Below are 21,708 nucleotides of genomic sequence, written 5' to 3' on the forward strand. Positions count from 1 at the left end.
GGGAAATTTTTGACAAGTGAACACATCCGCCGACTCCAACTAATCCGGAAAGCCGAACACAATTTTACAAGGCCGAATTTTCGGAAATAACGACGCCCTCTGACGAAGGAATAGAAACAGGAATTAGTAATGTAAGTATTTCAGAATTCTCAAAAACTTCTTCGCTTCATAGACAAAATGTGACTGAAATTTTGGTCTATTGCCAAAATTTCAACCGCATGAAAAGCCCGGCCAAAATGAAAGAAATTCATCAAAATTTAATAACCTCCTCTTTCGACGTAATCCTTGGAACTGAAAGCAGCTGGGATGAAAGTGTTAGAAGCGAAGAAGTATTTGGAAATAATTTTAACGTATTCCGGCACGACCGAAATTTATCTCTCTGTCAGAAAAAATCTGGAGGTGGAGTCCTCATAGCCATAAACTCTTGCTTTACTTCTGAAGAAATTATTACTCCTAAATATAAAGAATTTGAGCATGTATGGGCAAAAGTCTCAATATTGGGAGAAGAACATATTTACTGCTCTGTCTACTTCCAACCAGAAAATGCGAACAAATTCTCTTTTGAATTATTCTTTCAATCTTTAGACACAATTATTTCGAATATGGAACCCGAAGTAAAGCTACATATTTTTGGCGACTTCAATCAACGTAATGCGGACTTCATTTCTGACATTGAAAATGAATCAATCTTACTCCCAGTCGTTGGAGAAAACGAAACATTGCACTACTTTTTCGACAAAATTTCTAATTTTGGCCTACATCAAGTAAACTCCGTAAAAAATCAACAAAATGCATATTTAGACCTTCTTTTCACAAATTGCACAGAAGACTTTTGTGTGAATGCATCAAACCTGCCATTATGGAAAAATGAAGCATTTCACACCGCAATTGAATATTCATTATTTACACACAATGCATCCCTTCCCTACGACTTGGAATATGAGGAAGTGCCGGAATACAATAAAATTGACTTTGAAGAAGTCAAGTGTAGACTAAGTATAAAAATTGGCGGAACATACTGAGTACAGAAGGAAATGTCGACGTCGAAGTAAACAAATTCTATCACATTATAAACGAAATATTATCCGAAACTTTGCCCATGAAAAGAAGAAGAAAAAATCATAACAGCAAATTACCTGTATGGTTCAATTCACAACTAAAACATTTGAAAAATAGGAAACAAAAAGCACACAAAACTTACAAACAAGAAAAAAGTGACGCTCATCTTCAAAATTACTTAAATCTATGCAATCAACTCAAAATAGCCATTAACACAGCACACGAAGAATACAACCGCAAAATTGAAAACGAAATAAAGACTTGCCCTAAGAACTTTTTTAACTACACAAAAACTAAACTAAAAAGCAACAATTTTCCATCTCAAATGCACCTCGACGAACATGTAGGGAAAAATAGTACAGAAATCTGCAATCAATTTGCAAATTTTTTTCAAGAAATATATACATCTTATTCAGAAACTGACCGTGACCGTGAATACTTCTCTTTCATACCTGCATTTTCCAACTCCATCTCTGTAAACTATCTATCAGAACATGACATTTCGACAGCACTGAAAAACTTAGACGCCTCAAAAGGGCCTGGACCTGACAGTATACCACCAATATTTTTAAAAAATCTTGCTGAAGAACTTACACTACCACTACAACTACTTTTTAACCTATCACTTAATAAATGTACTTTTCCTAAAGCATGGAAATCTTCCTTTCTTGTACCAATATTTAAATCTGGTGCAAAATCTAACATTCGGAACTACCGTGGAATAGCCATTATCTCATGCATTCCAAAATTATTTGAAAAAATTGTAAACGAAAAACTTTTTCATCAACTTAAAAATGTAATAGCAAACAAACAACATGGCTTTTTCAAAGGCCGCTCAACTACAACAAATCTTTTAGAATTTATGACATTCACTCTGAATGCAATGGACGCCGGCAACTACGTAGAAACTCTTTACACTGACTTTAGCAAAGCCTTCGACCGTATTGACATACCTTTACTTCTACACAAACTACAAAAATATGGCATAAAACATACTCTTCTTGAATGGCTCAAATCATACTTAACGAATCGTGTACAGGTAGTCCGCTTCCAAAACATTCTGTCTGAACCAATTAATGTAACATCTGGCGTACCTCAGGGTTCTCACTTAGGGCCTCTCCTTTTCATTTTACATATAAACGACATTTCCTTCATACTCAAAAATCTGAAAGTGCTTATATATGCAGACGACATGAAACTCTTCATGGAAATAAAAAATATCAACGACGCTGTAATATTCCAGAACGAAATCAATCTATTCTACATTTGGTGCTGCAAAAGTCTACTCCAACTTAATGTAAAAAAATGTAACTCAATAACTTTCAGTAGGAAAAATGAAACTATACCCACAAACATACATCTAGGAAATCAACTTGTAGAAAAATGTAAAATTGTAAGAGATTTAGGCGTAATCTTAGACTCCAAGCTCACTTTTGTGGAACACTACAATACCATAATCAATAAAGCAAATAGCATGCTGGGCTTTATTAAACGCTTCAGTCATAACTTTCAGGACCCATACACAATAAAATTATTATACACTACATATGTCAGACCTATTTTGGAATATTGCAGCCTAGTATGGAATCCATATAATATTATTCACGAAGAACGCATCGAATCTATTCAAAAACAATTTCTTTTATATGCACTTCGTAAATTAAACTGGACAGCATTTCCTCTACCATCATATGAAGCACGCTGCATGCTCATCAATATACAAACACTTAAAGAACGCCGCGACCTTGCAATGCTTTATTTTATCAGCGACATTATTTCTCAACGCATTCAATCACCTTCTTTATTATCGCAACTAAATTTTTATACACCTAGCCGTCAATTACGAACCAGGAAATTATTTTTAGAAAGAAACACTAGAACAAATTATGCAAAATACAGTCCAGTCAATCGAATAATGCGCCATTACAATCAATACTGCGAACATCTTGACCTTACTATGTCAAAAAATCAAATCAAATCTCAGCTTTGTCGTAGAAATAATGCGTAGTATGTAAGTGAACATTGTAAACAATTTATATGTAGTCTACATTTGCTTGACGAAAATAAATAAATAACTGAAAATGGTATGGATTTAATTCTAGCGGCGCCCTCTCATAGAAACGATACGAATTTTTCAGCCGAACTGTTATCAGTGACATTATTTCTCAACTCATTCAATCAGCTCCATTATTATCGCAATTAAATTTTTTATATACCTAGCCGTCAATTACGTTCCAGGAAATTATTTTTAGAAAGACATACGAGAGTAAATTATGCAAAATACAGCCCTGTCAATCGAATGATTCGTCATTACAATCAATACTGCGAACATCCTGACCATACTATGTCAAAAAAACAAATAAAATCTCGGCTTTGTCGTACAAATAATGCGTTGTATGTAAGTAAACATTGTAAACAATTTATATGTAGTCTTCATTTGCTTGACGAAATAAACAAAAAAAAAAAAAAATATATGTGATTTGGCAGAAAGTAAAGGCAAAGGTCGTTTGCCATTTACTGTCCGAACCGGCAAAAGTAAAGTTACGAGAAGTTGTCACATTCTGCCCACGACGGTTTCTCACACAATGTGTTACATTGTGTTGATACAACTCCAGGCACTCCGGTGTTATAACTAACTGTATAGAGATGGGAAAATATCAATTTGCAAAAAAAATGTTGTTTCCATTGTTAGTCTCGGGACTTATTGATCCATGTGTTAGATACACTGAAGTCTTTTTTTATGCGAATTTACGTACCGCATAAAAAAAATCGCATAATAAAAACCGCATAACTCTGAAAATTCGCATAAAAAACCGCATAACTCTGAAACTTCGCATAAAAAAACGCATAACTCTGAAACTTCGCATAAAAAATCGCATAACTCTGAAAATTCGTATAAAAAAAACCGCATAACTCTGAAACTTCGCATAAAAAAACGCATAACTCTGAAACTTCGCATAAAAAACCGCATAACTCTGAAAATTCGCATAAAAAAACCGCATAACTCTGAAACTTCGCAGAAAAAAACGCATAACTCTGAAACTTCGCATAAAAAAATCGCATAACTCTGAAAGTTCGCATAAAAAAACGCATAACTCAGAAACTTCGCATAAAAAAAAACCGCATAACTCTGAAAATTCGCATAAAAAAGTCGCGTAAAAAACGCATAAAAAAGACCTCAGTGTATATGCAATTCTGGCCGCCAACAGATAGTAGTCATTTGGGGGTTTGGATCCTCTTGGGTTCCAGTGTGTGCTAAAGTGCACATGACTTTACGTCTGCTTAGCGGATTATGTTGATCCGCGAGGTGGCGTTAGTAGATCAACATAATTTGCTAATGGACTGATGAGCTGAATGCGAAACGGAATCAAAAGATTTTTTTTCTTTTTTTGCAACTTCGCTCTATATGGCACTTCACAATATTCAGCACACTCCACCCTGTAGCTCCGGAACTGGAAGTATGATCTAGATCAAATTTAGTGGAATTCTATGGGAAAGTAAGACCTTTTATATGGACCCAACTTTGTAAAAACCAGTTCATCCATCACTGAGAAAATCGAGTGCGTATGTTGGTCACACACATACATACTCATACAAACATACGTGTTGAAATCGACGCTATAACACCCGAGATTCTCGAAAAGATAATGCAAACGCAGAAAAAAGTCATTTTGTAATTGTTAATAAATGTGACCACCCAATTGATATAGTTTTTAAAAACTTGTCCAAAATTGTAAGGAACCAAACCGAATAAAAACACATCACTTATAAAAATCTGTTATTTTTTCTCAAAGTTATTCAATGTTCACATACCGACTGGAATAATCATTTTTAATAGCCCGTAAAATGCTCAGGACTCTGTTTGTTTTTTTCTTTACGTTTCGTCTGAGACTCGTCAGTGCGCAAAGGAAAAATAGGAAAGACAGAAAAGACAGAACAGACAGAAATGAACAGAAAATACAGGAAATACAAAAAAAAACAGAAAAGTCAGAAGAGACAGCTAAGACAGAAAAAATAAAGGAAAACAAAAATTTCTTGAAAAATAAAAATACATCTAAGAGAAAAGGCATAATAAGCATAAAAATCAGATAAAGCTAGAAAAAAAATAGAATAAAGAGAAAACGGGAAACAGAAAAACAGGAAATGCATAAAAGGCCGAATGACTGAAGATCAAAGAAACATAAACTCAATCAGAATGGTTGAAAAACTAATTGGTATATTTTCCACTTATTACGTATCCCACTTTGATAAGATATCTCAACCAAAAAAACGTGTATATATATTTAATAACCTTCAACGATTTGATTAATTTTGCGAAATGATCTCATTCAAATAAGCATGCTCAACAAACGCTCGCATTATCTCAACAACAAAATAAAAAAAATAATATCTCTCACATCAAAGCTATTCTGCAAACTGACTGACAGCAGCGCACACTCCACTCAAGTTCGGAGAGTTCAGATCAAAAACGTCGAAAGAAGCAAAAGTTACTAATTGAATGGAAAGATCAAGGGATATTTCTCCAGTTGCAGACGAGTTTGCAAAAACACGCGGATAATTGATTAAACATTCATGCACAAACCGAAGCACTTTGCAGACCAGCAGAACATGCACAACAAGTTGCAAAGTATGTAATGAGCTTTCTCAGCTCTTCGAAATCGGTTCGGAATTAAATTAGCTGCTAATTAGATAAATCGATTCTATCTCTCTCTCTCCTACTCGATTATGTTTTCGCCACTTTGCCGCGAAGCAAACAAGCAAAGCTAGTATTTTCCCTCGACCTCGACGTAATCGTGAAAAACTGTTTGTCCGTACCCCAAGCCCAGGAACGATGCACTAATAAATACTTTCTTTTCTTCTGTCTTCATTTTCATTCCAGTCAAGTGGAGATGACGACGACTCGTTGTTCGAGCCACCGATGATTTCACCACCCCCGCCGGACTATGGCTACCGGCACAAGGGCGAAAAGGGAGAACGCGGACTGAAAGGGCCACCGGGTGACAGCATACGAGGGCCTCCAGGACCACCGGGACCACCCGGTCCGTACGGTCCGCCTGGGCCACCGGGTGCTCCCGGACCCAAAGGGCCCGGATACTTCGACGAGGGATCCGGCGACGAAGCGGTAAGCATTTGTATCCAAACGGACCAACTAGCCGCCGCCGCCACTATCCTCGGTACGGTGCTGGATGAAGGGTCCATAGTTCGGTCATAGTTTATTAAAATTCAATTTCTCTTCTTTCGCCATCGCTTCCCATCCTCCGCTGCCTGCTGCACCATTGGCATTGGCAATTTAATCTGATCAGAAGAGATTATCTCAGGTAATTAAGAGATGGAATAGTATACATCATTATGCCGCCTTGGCTTCGTTTCTACGAGTTTTCCTTAATTTGGTTGTTAGGTTCATTCAATCGTTCTAATTATTTGCTTCTGTTCGCATTCGCACTTTATTTATGAGGTTCATTAGCTAATGGCCGGAATGGTCGGCAGCTGGAAAACGGCTCCGAATGGCATGCTTCGACGCCCTACCTGGTTTATTATTCCGTTCACAGTGGAATATATCTAAATTGTTCAGCTAAATCTAGTATTAATAATCAATTATTTCTATTGTCAGTATGGGATAAATATCTTCACAGCTACAAATACTGACTCTTGGTAAACTAAATTCGAATATGAACAGATGGAATTTAATCTCACTGACACTCGGAATCGAGCAGCTTGGGCTTTCATCTGAAAGACAATTCCACCAAGTGTCATTGCATAGATTGTCTGTATTCATTATTTAGATAGTGTTTCTGGCATTGACAGCAAAAACACATTTCTCCGGAACAGACGTAGAAGCTGTGAATGTATCATCTTCTGAAGATGCCTGGGCTCACATCTGCATTGTCATAATTTACGCTTTTGTCAACGAACAAAGCTCAAGTATGAACCAATATTAATTTCACAGTTCTGTGAATGAAACAAAATGGGAAGGCTTATCAATACAGATTAAAACCCTGAAATCAACGTAATCAGATCAATTGAGATCAATCAATTTCATTTAAGTCGAACGAAACAAAACCTCCATTAGATGGATTGAAACATGTTTCAATGTATGTATATTGTGATCCGATTTTGTGAAACAACGCAACAGTTTCAATAAAAAAAAAGAGTGTTGAAACAAATTTTGCTAAGTGTTACCACTTTCGAGATACAGCGGCTTTTATATTAGAGCAATTGACAAAGTGAGGAACGACTTCCTACAAGTTAGATAACTCATTGTACACACAAGTCTTCAGTGTTGGAAATCAATAAAATTCTCACAGATAGAGATTCAACCCAAGACTCATATTTTTTTCGGATTGTTTCAACTAGAAAACTGCAACTCAGGGTTTGAATGAGCGAAGCAGTGAAGCAGTTGCTTCACGACGATATGTGGTATTCATGAATGTATCTATTTTATGAACTATGCCACTTTTGAGGAAGCGTGAGCCATATTATTTCAGTGGAATGACTGTCCATACCCGATAATGAAAGAGAGCGAAAATTGTTCACGCATGCCACTGTTTCTCCTTCTCTCGGTAAGAGAGAATGTCTCACCACATACCCATGAGAGAATGTCGTCGCACCAGGCTGCGATTGGAGCTGCATTGCAACATGTCTTCTCATGAGATCATACCTATTACCAGTGGCGTACCGAGAAAATTTGGCGCCCGGGGCAAAATTAGACATTTGTCGATTTGCCGCCCACCTCGTTGGTTTAGCTGAAGTCCATTTTCGGAAAGATGATTAGAGCGAGCAAAAAAAGAACAGGTCCCAAGGATTAGTTTGCGCCCCCCTTTAAACGTTGCGCCCGGGGCGAGTGCCCCGTTCGCCCCCTCTAAATACGCCACTGCCTGTTACTGAAGATTTTATAAGACAAAATCATTCATATCATGAGCAAAAACTCATCTCCCATGAAATTTTTCATGATTTAAATCATTTTGCTCATAATACCATTAATAATACACGGAAAGACCGAAATCAGCATATTAACGAAAAAAATAGTTGGTTCTAATTTTAGTTAGTTATTTTTAGAGACAACTAAAATAATCTTACTTCTGCTAATTTAGATTTTTTAATTCTCATTCCCTTAATGCTGAATTCACCAATTAAACGTGCTGTCATTTCTTAGCTAAGGTACACTTCATTTCCATTCAACTAATTTTTTAGTTCAATTAGAGAAATGAAACTTTGTTTTCAACCAACATAAATGGTTGAATTGGCTTCTGCAATTTGCAGCTATATGGCGCACTGTCACCGAAAAAACGTTAACACCGTAAGGACTACTAGCCACTAGATGGCACACTACGACCGAACAAAAATTTCAGTCGCGGTTGTCTTTTCTATATTGGCAGGTATAAATACGATGTTGTATTGGAGAAAAAGACATAAACGAGACATAAACTTCTTTTCGAAAATTTTTCTTCTAAACCGCTGTTTTCTTCATGCGACTTCGCAAAATCGACTCACTCACTGAAAACTTTGAGCACTCGGAAAACAAAAACCGAATACAAGTAGTGCACCAGACGGCGTAGCCCGGAAGGAACAAAAAACTTCGTTTGACATATACAAATAAAGTGCAACATTCGAAACTCACATCACTGTTCCACGTAAACACATTATTACGCACAATCGCTTCAAATGTGCACAAATTCTGAATAAATACACTTTCCACTAAGAGTTAACGGCAGTTTTACATATCAGTTTAGAAATTTATTTATGGATATATCGTAACACATGCGAAAAACATCTAAACAATTTGCAAGCAGTTACAACAAGACTGTCCTTTTTAGCTTTTTATTGGATTGTTTTTCTTCGACACTTCTCATGAGTTTTTGGATAATAAACTTGCTAATAAAACCAATTTCATTTTTCTTTGTGCTGTCCTTCTGCAATGATGGTGATAGATAAATAGAAGCAAATTTTCTGATTTTAATAATAAAATTAGTTGTCAATGAGAATTTCGTGTTGGATTGAAATATTGCTGGTTTGTGTCCAGGATATTCGCCAACTAAATACATTCTCTCTTCATGTGTGTACTATGCTCGGAATAAACTTGAACATGTACTCGCAGTGAGTTTGAAGTTGGATATGTTTTGTCAAATATCGTGCATAGACACAAACGTTGGAAGACTGTTCAGCACTATTCAGTCCCGTGAAGATAGTTTCTTGCCAAGAATTATCTGGTGGGAGGAACGATGCTCAGACCACGAGAGAGAAAATTATACTCCCAGCTTCTGTGCTTCATAAAGTCTCTAGTATCAGAATATATATTCTAAACCCTGGAGCTTGAACAAAATTATGTGTAAAAAGAACTTTAAATGTTTGCTTTGTATCTAGTCTTCGACTCATCAGTACCTAGCAGTTAATGTTGAATGGTTATGCCACCTAGCGAAAATTTAAACGATTATACACTGAAAAAAATTGTACAATTTTAAGCAAATTAAACAAAGAAAAAATCGTTTGATGGCATCCTAAATGTCTTTAGTCTACATTCCACGTAAATTTGATTAGTATCTTTTTGAAACAAAGAAAAAGATCCTGAATTTTATTCAAATCCGGTTTCGGAATTACTGGGTAATATGTGCAAAAAAACGTGCTTAATCCACCTAGCAGTGAGATGATACCTTTTTTTTATCAATCCGCATGTGTTTTTGGCATGAATATTCTTCGGTGTTTCAGTTTTCATGACATTATTCTAATGTCAGTCGCATTGCAGTTTCTGTAATGTCGAAACTGCAAATCAGATCGAATTTGAATCTAAGAGTGTAACAATCGGTTAAACATTCCATGGCATGTCGAAGTAATTTCCACTTTAGAGTTTAAGGTAATTTAAGCTACTTCCAGAGCCGGTATTCAAGAACCAGCATGACCCAATCCGATTCGTATGGCCATATGACGAATAAATTGCAATATTTTTGAGTCTAACTTTAAAGCTTTTCGGGATTGTCATCTTCTATATCGCTTTGAATTTTAAAAATTCATCATCCTACAATTCCAGAATCGGAAGTCAGAATTGGATAAAATCGGATTCATTTTAATTTGAACTTTTGTATCTGAAATTCGATTTGGCTTTTTTTGAGACAACGATTGAGCTTTGAGAAACGATTCGATACTGGAACGGGAATTCGAAATTCGGTGTAGCCGAAGTCAGACAAATTCACCTGAGTAGCTGTATAGTTTACATTTGTTTCAAAATGTTTGAAAATCAATGTAGACATCTTTGAGGAATCGTAGTGCGAATTAAATTTTTGGGTGTCTTCCGAAACGAAAACTGAATACAACCAAAAATTAAATAAGTTTACATTTTTATACTAATCGCCCTAAATTTCCGAAACCGGAAGTTGGATCTGACTGAAAAACAAGATATTTTATAGAATCTTAAAACTTTTCATTTGAATCTTAGATCGGTTCAACCATCTACGAGAAAAACGAGTTGCACAGTTATAATTTCGTTTCACATATCATCCTGTAGTTCCGGAACCAGAGGTCGGAACCAAACATAATTCAGGAATCATGTTAGAGAGTATACGACTTTTCATATGAATCTGAGTTTGTAGAAAACGGTTGAATCATCTCCGAAAAAATTGAGTGAAATTATTTGTCACACACGCATTTGCTGATCTCGACGAACTGATTCGAATGGTATATGGGTGTTATGTTCTTCCAGCATTTATTGCTGTAAATAATTCAAATCAATATAAATATGAAATTGCTTTCAACTCGAAAATTTTGCCATCATCTGGTTTACATATGTCATATTCGAACGATTATGTTGCCAAAAACGAACCGTGCTAAAATCGGTCCGAGGCAAAATATCATGCTGTACACAGTCTTTTGGGTACTTGGAATCAAATGTATGTAACAGAATAAAAAATCGTGTTTTATGTTGCTCCCAAGCATTTCTTTGCCAGACAGCGCTCAAAACTTCTACTGCTGGAATAGGGGAAAAAGTCGCTTACACAAAAATGTCGATATCTCCGTTAAAAATGGACGGATTTTAACAATCTATGGCTTGTTGGACAGGCATTACCGTGCGGAATCTAAGTCTGAAAATATATTCTGTTTTCAAAGTCAATTCTGTTTTCAAAGATGCTGTCAAAAAACTGAAAATTTTGACATAAAACTTCGCATAATTCGAAAAGTAAACATCCGATCTGAAAACCATTCAATAAAGTTCAGGGTAACGGGGAGACCTTTAATTTGCGACTGGTTTGATCAAAAGCGGTCGAGCCATCTCTGAGATCTCGACCTCTTAGTTGACAACACACATACACACACACCACACACACACACACACACACACACACACACACACACACACACACACACACACACACACACACACACACACACACACACACACACACACACACACACACACACACACACACACACACACACACACACACACACACACACACACACACACACACACACACACACACACACACACACACACACACACACACACACACACACACACACACACACACACACACACACACACACACACGGACATTTGCTCAGTTCGTCGAGCTGAATCGATTGGTATATGAAATTCGGCCCTCCGGGCATCGAAAAATTTTTGCTAAAGTTTGAGCGAATTCTATACCTATTTTTTATATTTATAAAAAAAGGTAAAAATAAGTGCACTTATTTTTCTCAGAGACGGCTGAACCGATACTCACAAACTTGGATTCAAATGATGGTACAATTGTCCTATACAAAGCTCCTGAATTTTACAGGATGATTAGTGAAGTTACAGGATGATTAGTGAAACAATGCTAAGTTCAAATTACTTCCTCACTTTTCACAGAGATGGCGTGACCGATTTCAACAAACTTAGATTCAAATGAAAGGTATCATGGTCCCATACAAAACTGCCATATTCCACCAGAATCCGACTTCCGGTCCCGGAATTTTGTGGTGAAGTGTATTAAAAATTGGATACCGTTACCGATACCGAAACTCTTCCAATCGGTAGTCGTTGTCGATAGACAACAAAACATTAATTTGGCTTTTCTTGTTCTTGGGTTTTTTTTATGAACGACCGAAGATCGTAGCCATAGACTCAAGAATGGATCCCAGTCACTTTTTTCGAACCAACTTCGATTATACCGGAATCAAAAAAAAAAATATTTTGAAGAATACCACACATTTATATATGAGAATAAGTGAAATATGAGAAAGGCATCATTACACCACTAGGTGGATTAAAACAGGTTTTCTATAAACTGTTTTATTTTTTACATAAAAATATCTGATGAACACCATAATTGGATTGAACGGATCAAATGCAATAAGTTAACCTTTTTTTTAACTGAATCCATTCTGAAGATATGTATATGAAATTCGACTTCACTATGAAAACCGACTTTCGAACTATCGAACTAAGGCCCAGGGGGGTCGAGTGTCATATACCATTCGACTCAGTTCGTCGAGTATACGCAAAATGTCTGTATGTATGTGTAACATTTTTTTACACTTAATTTTCTCGGAGATAACTGAACCGATTTTCATGAACTTTTGAAAGGTTTTGTAATCTCATATAATGTTCCTGGATCCGCCTTTCGGTTCCGGAATAACAGGGTGATTAGTGGAAAAATTTCTATTTCAAATTACGTCCTGACTTTTCTCAGAGATGGCGTGGCCGAATAAAAGGTCACATAGTCAAACAAAACTCAAACGTTTCATCAAGATCTGACCAATCTGGTCAGTTTTGAAAATTTGATACCGTCACTGAAAGCGGCGAAATAAAACTATGTAAATTTATTTCTAATCTGGTTTCAAAACTACTCCAATTATCAACAGATTTCGACTATCCTGGCTCCAGTTTTCCGATTCCGGAAGCACCAGAAATAGTGATTATGAATTCTAAACTAGATCTCACTCACTTTTCTCAGTGATGGCTTGACCGATTTGCACAAACTCAATTTAAAACGGAAGGTTTTATAGTGCCATATTGAATTCCTGAATTTAGTCCGAATCCGACGTCCGGTTCCGAAATTACAGGATGAAAATTGTTGAAATATGTAAAATATTTGCTAAGCTCGCCTCAAACCTATTCCAATCGGTAGTCATTGTGATTAGGCAGCCAAACAAATTAGTTTCGGCCTTCCTGGTTTTCGGTTTTCGATTCATGACCGAAGATTGTAGCCTGAAAAATAGATCCCAGTCACTTTTTCCGAACCGACCGGTTCCCGGATTCCGGTTTCGGAAGTACTTGCAATAGTGGGGCTCACTTCGTTTTCTCAGATATGGCCTAATTTTTAGGTTATACTAGTTTATGGACAATCCTTTTTGTTTTTTAGGAATTATAGAAATTTATTTTGCAGAATACATCACATGTATTTATGAGAATATGTGAGATATCAGAAAGGCATCATTACACCACTAGGTGGATTAAAACTGGTTTTCTATTCAATATTGATCTAGACTGTCTTTTGAAAAAGGCCAAGCTTTTTTTACCGTAGTTGAAAAATGACCAAATCTACGGAAGGGCTGTGAAAGTGATATTCAGAGAAAAAGAGTGATAGGAGTTTGAAATTTCAAGTCGTCATATACTACGATGGCGCAAAAAAGAAAACAATCTTTCAACTTGGGCCAAAAGCCTCCAATTTGGTCCCTTGAAATTGCGGCCATAAACTCCAAAACAGAACACACTCACTTTTCTCCGCAACGACTCAACCGATTTTCACAAACAAAAAGCCAAAATAAAAGGTAATCCGGGCCTACAAAGAGAAGCGTGTTTAAAATGTCAAACTGTCACTTAGACCGAGGCTACAAAACACTGGAAAAAAATCTAAGTTTGGCACGAAAATATTTCGATTTTTAGGCTTTACTAGTTTGTGCACGAACAGACTTCCCTGTTTCTAGTCAATAACCTTTTTTTTCAGGAACACCACGGTGATATTGCTGAGAATACTAGTCACATGGGACAAAAATTTTATAAAAATCATAACAGATGTATTTTTTCGAGTTCCACAAATTTTTCTCGGTGTTGGACTGGATTCCACAATTCCTACACCTTTTGAAGTTGTCAATTTACAAAGTGTGGCCCTTTTGAATAGACAGTCTAGATAAATTTTGAAACAAAAAGTATGCAAAGTGGCTTTTTGTGATAAAGTCAAAGAAAATTTCATTAAAGTCTGAAAGGATGCTGCCAACATTTGTTCGTGTTGGCGCGAAATTCGCCGTGTAACCTGATTAAAAGGATAAAACCATTGCAATAAAATAAAAAAAATTATAAAAAGCATGAAAAAAACATTATGAAAATCACCTCGTTTCATATTTTTTGTGGTATCAAGCTGTTTTTGAGTTTCAACGATTCGAAAAAAATTCATTCAAAAATACATCCGTTTATCGTATGACTGTATGACGACAGTCTTGAGTCGGTTCGTCATACAGAAAACGTGTACAAAACTTCAATTAGTTCAAATTATGTGAAGTTTGATGATATGCTGCCTATTTCTGGGACGGCTAGTAAAGATTTCAAAAATCTACAACCCTCAATTGTTTTTAAATTGTTCTGAAAGAGGTATTTAATTTTTGCTCTAATGCTTGTATTAAAAATGTGATAAAGCAACTTGTATTTATTGTGCAGTGGATCAAAATGGAAAGATATTGAACGAAAAGTGCGCTTATTGAAACTGAAAATTACCTATCAAAACGAATTACAAAGCAATTTTCTCGGATTTATCTTCGATGTCACTGTCAGTAGCGATTTTTTTTTCGCGTGGGCCATATGTTTTCACAAATTAGACTGCTGCTCAATATTGCTTTTCTTCCGTTCGTTTAAACTCAATCATACCATTTCCATTTCTGTTTTCTTGCATATTTCCACTATCCGGAGCCATTGTGAAGACCAAACACGACCGCAACCGTTGCTCATCCACCTAATTGCTTCCATTGTTTTGCAGCTGTATGACGCCCTTCCCAATCGAAAGCACGCGAACCAGTGCTACTGCAACGTCACCCTGATCCTGGAGGAGCTGAGAATGGACAGCACCCTGCGCGAGTCCCTTCGTGGTTCGGCGGGACCGCAGGGCCGCGAGGGCAAGACCGGATCACCCGGATTGACTGTAAGTGCACTCGCTCGTTTAAATTCGCTCTGTCGAGAGTACCAACTAATTGAATTACACGAGTGCCTTCCAACCGCACTCGGTCGGCGACACAGCAAAAGCGTGCCCGTTGTTGTTGTTTTATAATTCTGATTCAATTTTCCCGCTTTTCCCCCATTCGCTTCCGAAAACAAAAACCAGGGCGCCACCGGACCAGCAGGAGAACGTGGTTCGGCTGGTCCCAAAGGCGACAAAGGAGACCGTGGAGAGATCGGGGCACCCGGCACCGAGGGTAAGTTAATAACTATTTGAGCAATGAAGTGCCATCAAGTTTATTTACAAATAAAATCATTGAAAATGTGTTTTTCTTCTTCGCTTCCCATTCTACCTTCTTCCCTCCTGCGTGACGTGTTTGCGGTGCACCTCAAAAAAAAAGGTATCCAAGGTAGCAAAGGAGAATCTGGTTTGGATGGTCTGCCAGGTCCTCCTGGTCTGCCTGGACCCCCGGGACCGCCGGGCATTCCCGAGAATTACGATGTAAGTAGACAACCTTTTTCACCACATTCATTGCCAATTGCGCAAACTTCGACCCAAGTGTCACTAACCATCTTGTTCAGAACAGAATGCATTTGGTGCTGTAATCGGAAAGTTTTTAACAATTTCATGCTTTCTTTCTCTTTCTCCTAACCCATAACAAATTGTCTTTTTGTCACATGTTTCAATTTTAGATAAATTGGAATCCGTCGCGGATGTTCAAGGTATAACAAGGGTAACAGATGACACATTGCGAATTGTTTTCTTTTTTTATTTTGCCTTGTCAATTAAATACGCATACTTCGTTGTGCATCGTTGGTACTAACAAATCATGGAGCAGTTTCATCTACTCTTCAGATCTTTGTGCATTTGTTACTAAATATTCTACGATAGCAGTTCCTTACTCTCTTTCATGTAAAAAATTAAAACAATGTTCAGTTATTGACAATTTGCAGGCAGATTCGATTACAGTTCATTCCACAACCACTAACATCACACGAATCTTCCATTCGGTTTGAAAAATCCTTTGGTCCTTTTTTACGTCTTTCTTTGCCATACTCATCTGGTGCACTTTCAAGATTTCACACTTTCACAGTATTTTTTCCAAAGTTGGATTCAAGATAACTTTTCCCTGTTTGAGTGTTTTCATTCAGTCTTGCATTAAACGAACGGAAGAAGGCAAGGATTGCTTTTATCGTATCAAAGCACGCTCACTGGCAATTCTTCACACGATTGAATCAGTGCCATCAAAGAGAGACGGATACCATCGCAACAACGAAAATCCGGCATGGCTCATTTAACATAGAATCGACACCAGTGCGAGAGCGAATTTCTCTCGATGACATTTCTGAGAATCAAAGGTTAGCACGCTGCTGTGGGGATCCTCTCTGAAGCAACAAACGGTCGCTTATTCTCGCAGTTGATGCGATAGAATAACTTTACTATTGACGCTTATTCTAACTATGTGCATATAACCTTTGTATAAGTTGTGTCTATGAAAATGTCTGTGAATGCTCCACACAAGGATTTTGAAATATTACAACCTAGTACGAGAATCATCAAGTTAAATCTTCGATTCGATTTTCTGCGATAATTATCAACTTGCGATTCTTGCGAAATTCCACACAGAAACAATCATTATCAGACTGTAATGACAAAAATTATACACCTTCTTTCAGTGTTGGTGATTGCCGAAAATTTGACAGAAGCTGCTATATTGCTATCTATATTGTATACAACATTTTCAATCCGGTAGAAGATGCTACAAGAACTCGCTACCTCTCAATGCATGAACCGTGAGAGAGTTTTTCTACATTTCTTCGCTCCACCTCGTACTCGGAGTATTTCACGGCCCTTACCAAAATAGATACAGTTTTGCAATGATCGGCGCTATGTGGAATTTTCCAAGAGATTATCGCAAGTTGACAATTATCGCAGAAATTCAACTTGATGATTGAGCATTCGCAGACATTTTCATAGACACAACTTATACAAAGATTATATGCGCATAATTAGAATAAGCGTCAATAGTAAAATGATTCTATCGCGATTATTCACTGCCCGTATAGAATTGGATCGCGAAACGAGAATGAGCGACCGTTTGTTGTCTCAAAGTGAATTCCCACAGTAACATGCTAACCCGTGATACTCAGACGAGTCATCGAGAGAAATTCGCTCTCGCACTGGTGTCGATTCTATGTTAAATGAACCATGCCGGTTTTTGTTGCTGAAATGATATCCGTCTCTCTTTGATGACACTGATTGAATCGTGTGAAGAGTTGCTAGAGAACGTTCTTTGATAAGATAAAAGCCATGCTTAATTCTACTCAAGTTTCAGAAGTTTATATTTCGAATTTTTTGAATACGTTCTGTGTGATATTTGTGCAATCCTGAGCAGAATTAGAGGTGTTGGAGATGTGGAAAGGGCAATTCATCATATCAATTGATAATATTGATGCAGTTTTCATATATGACTCCGTTAAAACGAAACTTTATTTTCATTCTAACAGTCGCTCCACAAAAATGCATTTATTAAAATATTTGCATATTTCAATGAAAAAAGGCAACTGCTGAATACTTTTGTAAATCATTATTTTTAACACTCCGTCAGAACCAAAATTCGGTATTTATATAAACTAAAACAATAATTCAATTCATAAATTAACTTCTAGAATTCTGGAACTGAACTCATTTTGTGAATTCAGATTCCGCATTTAGTTCTTATACTGAATTCTGAACTTGAATTTCGATCCTGAATTCAATTCCAAATTCCAGTTTCAAGACGCAGGTTCTGAATTCTGAAACAGAGATCTAGAAATTAATTCTGGTACTGAATTCAGGAATTAAAATCTGAAACTTATTTTCAGGTATTAAATTCTGGTTCTGAAGTCCGTTCCGAAATTCAGTTTCGAAGATCAGATCTCAAATTTAGTTCCTGAATCCAGATCTAAATTCGTACCACATGAATTTCTCAACTATAAATTTGAATTACGAACATAATTCAAGGAACTGAATTCAGTTTCAAAAACTAATCAAGAAATCTGTTCCAAAAGTCTAGTACCAAAATTAGGATTCGATTCCAGAATCTTAGTTTTAAATTCTGAACATGCATTCTGGAACTCAATTCTGAAACTGAATTCTAAAACTAAATTCTGAAACAAAAATTATATTCAGAATTTTAAACTTAAAACTAAGTTCAGAATTCAGGTGGACTTGAACCCAGGTTCTGAAATCAGTACCAAATTTGTTTATGTTAAGTTAATTGTTGTTATCTTACACTGACGAAAATTTTATCATGAATTGCTCATATTTCTGATGGCATGAACAAAGAATGTGTTTATTACAGCTCGAGATACTCACGATTAAGCTCTACCCATTCTTCCAAAGGGCGAATTTTGAAAAGGCGCCCCATAGTAAAGTAAGACGTATTCACGTCAAAAAAAATCATTATGCTAAATAGAATTAATTTCAGGAAATTCATTTGAAATTTTCTCCGACATTAAACACAATCCAATGCATTTTTCTCGGCCGCAAAGCAGCTGAATGTTGGTCTAATTTGCACTCATCAATTTATTACAGTTAGGTCTAACAGCAGTGTGCCTTAAAAATTATAATATTGAATAAAAAAAATTACAGTTTTGTTCTGAACTGATTACTGCCCATTCCGATTGGCACATTTCAACATATAAGTTTAATTATTTAGTAAATATTTGTTACCCTTAGAAGGGCCGATTTATCCGTTGTTGCTCACCTTTCGATATATTTTTCTCGAAAGCAATAAGCTGAATGACGTTATCGCCCTTGGGGAAATTCGCACTGCGAACACTGCACTAAGCGATTCCAATGGGGCGAATGACGAACGAAGCACATTCCACGGTAGGCCAGGGAAGTGATCGCAGTTCACTTTCCTGATCCGTCTTGCAGCAGAACTGCTCACAGAGTCAAAACTTAGCCATTTTTGTGAAGGGGTTCTGTATTTTTGTTATTTCGATTCAACTTTTTTGCAATTATCGATCATAATGGTTGCATATTTTGGATTTACATATTTCAACGGAAGAAACTATTATAATGCTATATAGAATTCAATTCAGGTTTTCAGAAGGACCGAATTGTGACATTTTCTCTGATATTTAACACTATCCAGTGCATTTTTCTTGAACGTTTATTACATATTTGCACTAAACTGATAAATTTCAGTTCCGATTTACAGAAAAGTTATCTTTGTAGTTCTTTAGTAAACATTTGTAGCCCCTTAGAAGTACCGATTTTTTTAAGTCGTTGTTTACCGTTCGGTACATTTTCCCCCAATGCAATTGAGCAGCAGCTAAACGTCTTTGAAATGAACGGTGCACAATGCTGAATGACGCAATATTCTTCTCACTAATGCAATGTGCAATGCTAATGTTGGCATTTCGATTATATGCGAAGCACCGGTTAAATCAACGTTATCGGCACTTCTAACGATGTTTACCTCTATTCCGTAATTCAGATATGTCTTCTTTTGGCAGGGGTTGGAACTTTTTTTTATTTGCTCACTAAAATGAATCCGCTCACAATTTCCTAGAACATATGTTTTAGAGATTTCGACACAGATGTAGAACAGATATATTTTTTCTTCCATTTAGGGCAAAAAAATCGTCAATCATCACCCGATAGCGCTCGCCATTCACAATAACGTTCCGCCAACCGTCGCCTTTTAAGAAGTACGAAGAATGTATTGGTAGCTATTGCAATGCTTCTGGCGGGTCATCATTCCAGATGCGTCAGTTTTACTTGTTGACGTATCCATTCAACCAGAATTGAGCTTCGTCACTGAACATAATTTTTTGATAAAAAACTTTACAACCTGACCAGCTTCATGATTAAATTATAGACCAATCGACGATTCATGATTATATCGACGAAACGACCTGCCACTTGTCTATCAAAACTGTATCGCAAATTTAAGTACCCCTCAGTAATTCGTAATGTCAAAACGAAATCACTTATAAAAATGGTGAAGCTGGCAACACATGCTGATACATTATTGATTTTTAATAACAGCTACCATGATTACTATTAATCCGAAGTGTTTCCGTCCGACCGAAATTGGCTTTAATAGTACAATATTAAATCTAAACATGGATGAATAAAATTAGCTTTGTTACCAACATGAATGGACATACATTCCTAATTTCCTATTTACTCGTGAATTTCCATAAGCTTTGAATTTCTTTGGTATGATGATATCAAAAGAAAACTTTTTATTGTATGTTAAGTATTGAAACAAAAGAATACAAATTATGACATGTTTAAATAAGTAGTAATTTTGAGACACACCTTGGGTAGACCAAGATATTTTTTTTATATCGTTTATTTATACCCGGTTTTAACCTAGTTCCGGTCTTTCGCCGGAGAACCAAGATATTTATTGCGTTCCGTCATGCTTGCAACTACATCTTCTTGGTAGCTTTCAAAGCGTGAAAAGTATAATGGCGGTACTAGGTTAGAGCTAGTTAAAAAACTATGGGTTTTCCTGTTCTTTTTTACGGAATTGCACCGACTGGAATAGAAAAAATTCTGCTGTTGAAAGGCTTATGAGTTATGGGAAGACACAACGCAACAAGCAAAGCATATTCTGATGCAATTTCTTCGACCTGGTCATTGATTGGGTCGGTTTCGCTGTACAGCACTAACTTCGTCGTCGTGCAGCCTTCAGATTGGGAAACAAATTCTGTCAATAGAAATGTGCTGAAGATTTTTCGTTGTGAAAATAGTTACTTTTAAGTCAGACCTTTTTTGTCGGGGGACCCAGTGCCCCCAAAGAAAATTCCAAAAATATCATCATGGCTCTTTTGAACATTTTCAGGCTTATCATCAGGAATCAGAACAAATTGGCTCAAATGGCACGTTCCCCTTGATATTTGGAGATTTGTGCCTAAACATCGGAATAATGTTGTCAAGCTTGATGATGCCGTCCCTGTTTTTGCGTCAACCATATGGAGGTTGGGATTTCTAATACCCATAATCTGTAGGAGAAAGAAACTAGTATTTCGAATTAGATTCAAGATCAATTTGGAGAATTTTGTTACTTTTCTAAGTCGTCACTTATTTGATTGGGAGCGGGTCGCCGAAAGTCGTTTCGCCGAATGGGTCATTTCGCCGAAAATGCCTCTTCGCCAGGGTAATTTCGAATACATAACATAATTTATTAGAAAACTGCAAATTCTGGTTATTCATCAAAAACATCTATTTGTTTTTATATCTTCTGGATAATTGATGTGGCACAAAGCCGGAAGCGGCGGCCTCTTGCTTACAAATCTGCAACCGCCTCGTTTGCCCGGTTTCTTTGCTTCAGTTAGGTCCGAACGAACGGTAGCGATAGCATACGAACAAAACGATGTGGCGAAGCCGCCTTAGATATTTTTACCTTTCTCATATAGAAAGGCTATGCAATTGCTGTGAAAATCGATTTTAAAACCGAGGCTCGGAGGGCACACACGTTTCTCAGAGATTGCTAAACCGATTTTCACAAATTTAGATTCAAATGAAA

General features: G+C 36.8%; 1 protein-coding gene across 14 annotated transcripts in view; it reads left to right on the forward strand.

Moving 5' to 3' along the window:
• The window catches only part of LOC131439486 (collagen alpha-1(XVIII) chain), an 805,709-nt gene that overhangs the window by 659,118 nt on the left and 124,883 nt on the right, over positions 1-21,708 (forward strand). For 11 of the 14 annotated variants that reach the window (XM_058610552.1, XM_058610559.1, XM_058610551.1 and 8 more), the window contains 6 exons: positions 5,939-6,181; positions 6,363-6,377; positions 15,003-15,164; positions 15,345-15,435; positions 15,580-15,680; positions 15,872-15,901. In XM_058610552.1, coding sequence (XP_058466535.1) covers positions 5,939-6,181; positions 6,363-6,377; positions 15,003-15,164; positions 15,345-15,435; positions 15,580-15,680; positions 15,872-15,901 — 642 coding nt within the window. The remainder of the gene's footprint in view (positions 1-5,938; positions 6,182-6,362; positions 6,378-15,002; positions 15,165-15,344; positions 15,436-15,579; positions 15,681-15,871; positions 15,902-21,708) is intronic. The other 3 variants (XM_058610557.1, XM_058610561.1, XM_058610555.1) reach the window with 2 other exon arrangements.

Source organism: Malaya genurostris, chromosome 3 (genome assembly GCF_030247185.1).
Source record: "Malaya genurostris strain Urasoe2022 chromosome 3, Malgen_1.1, whole genome shotgun sequence".
In the NCBI taxonomy this organism is placed as follows: domain Eukaryota; kingdom Metazoa; phylum Arthropoda; class Insecta; order Diptera; family Culicidae; genus Malaya; species Malaya genurostris.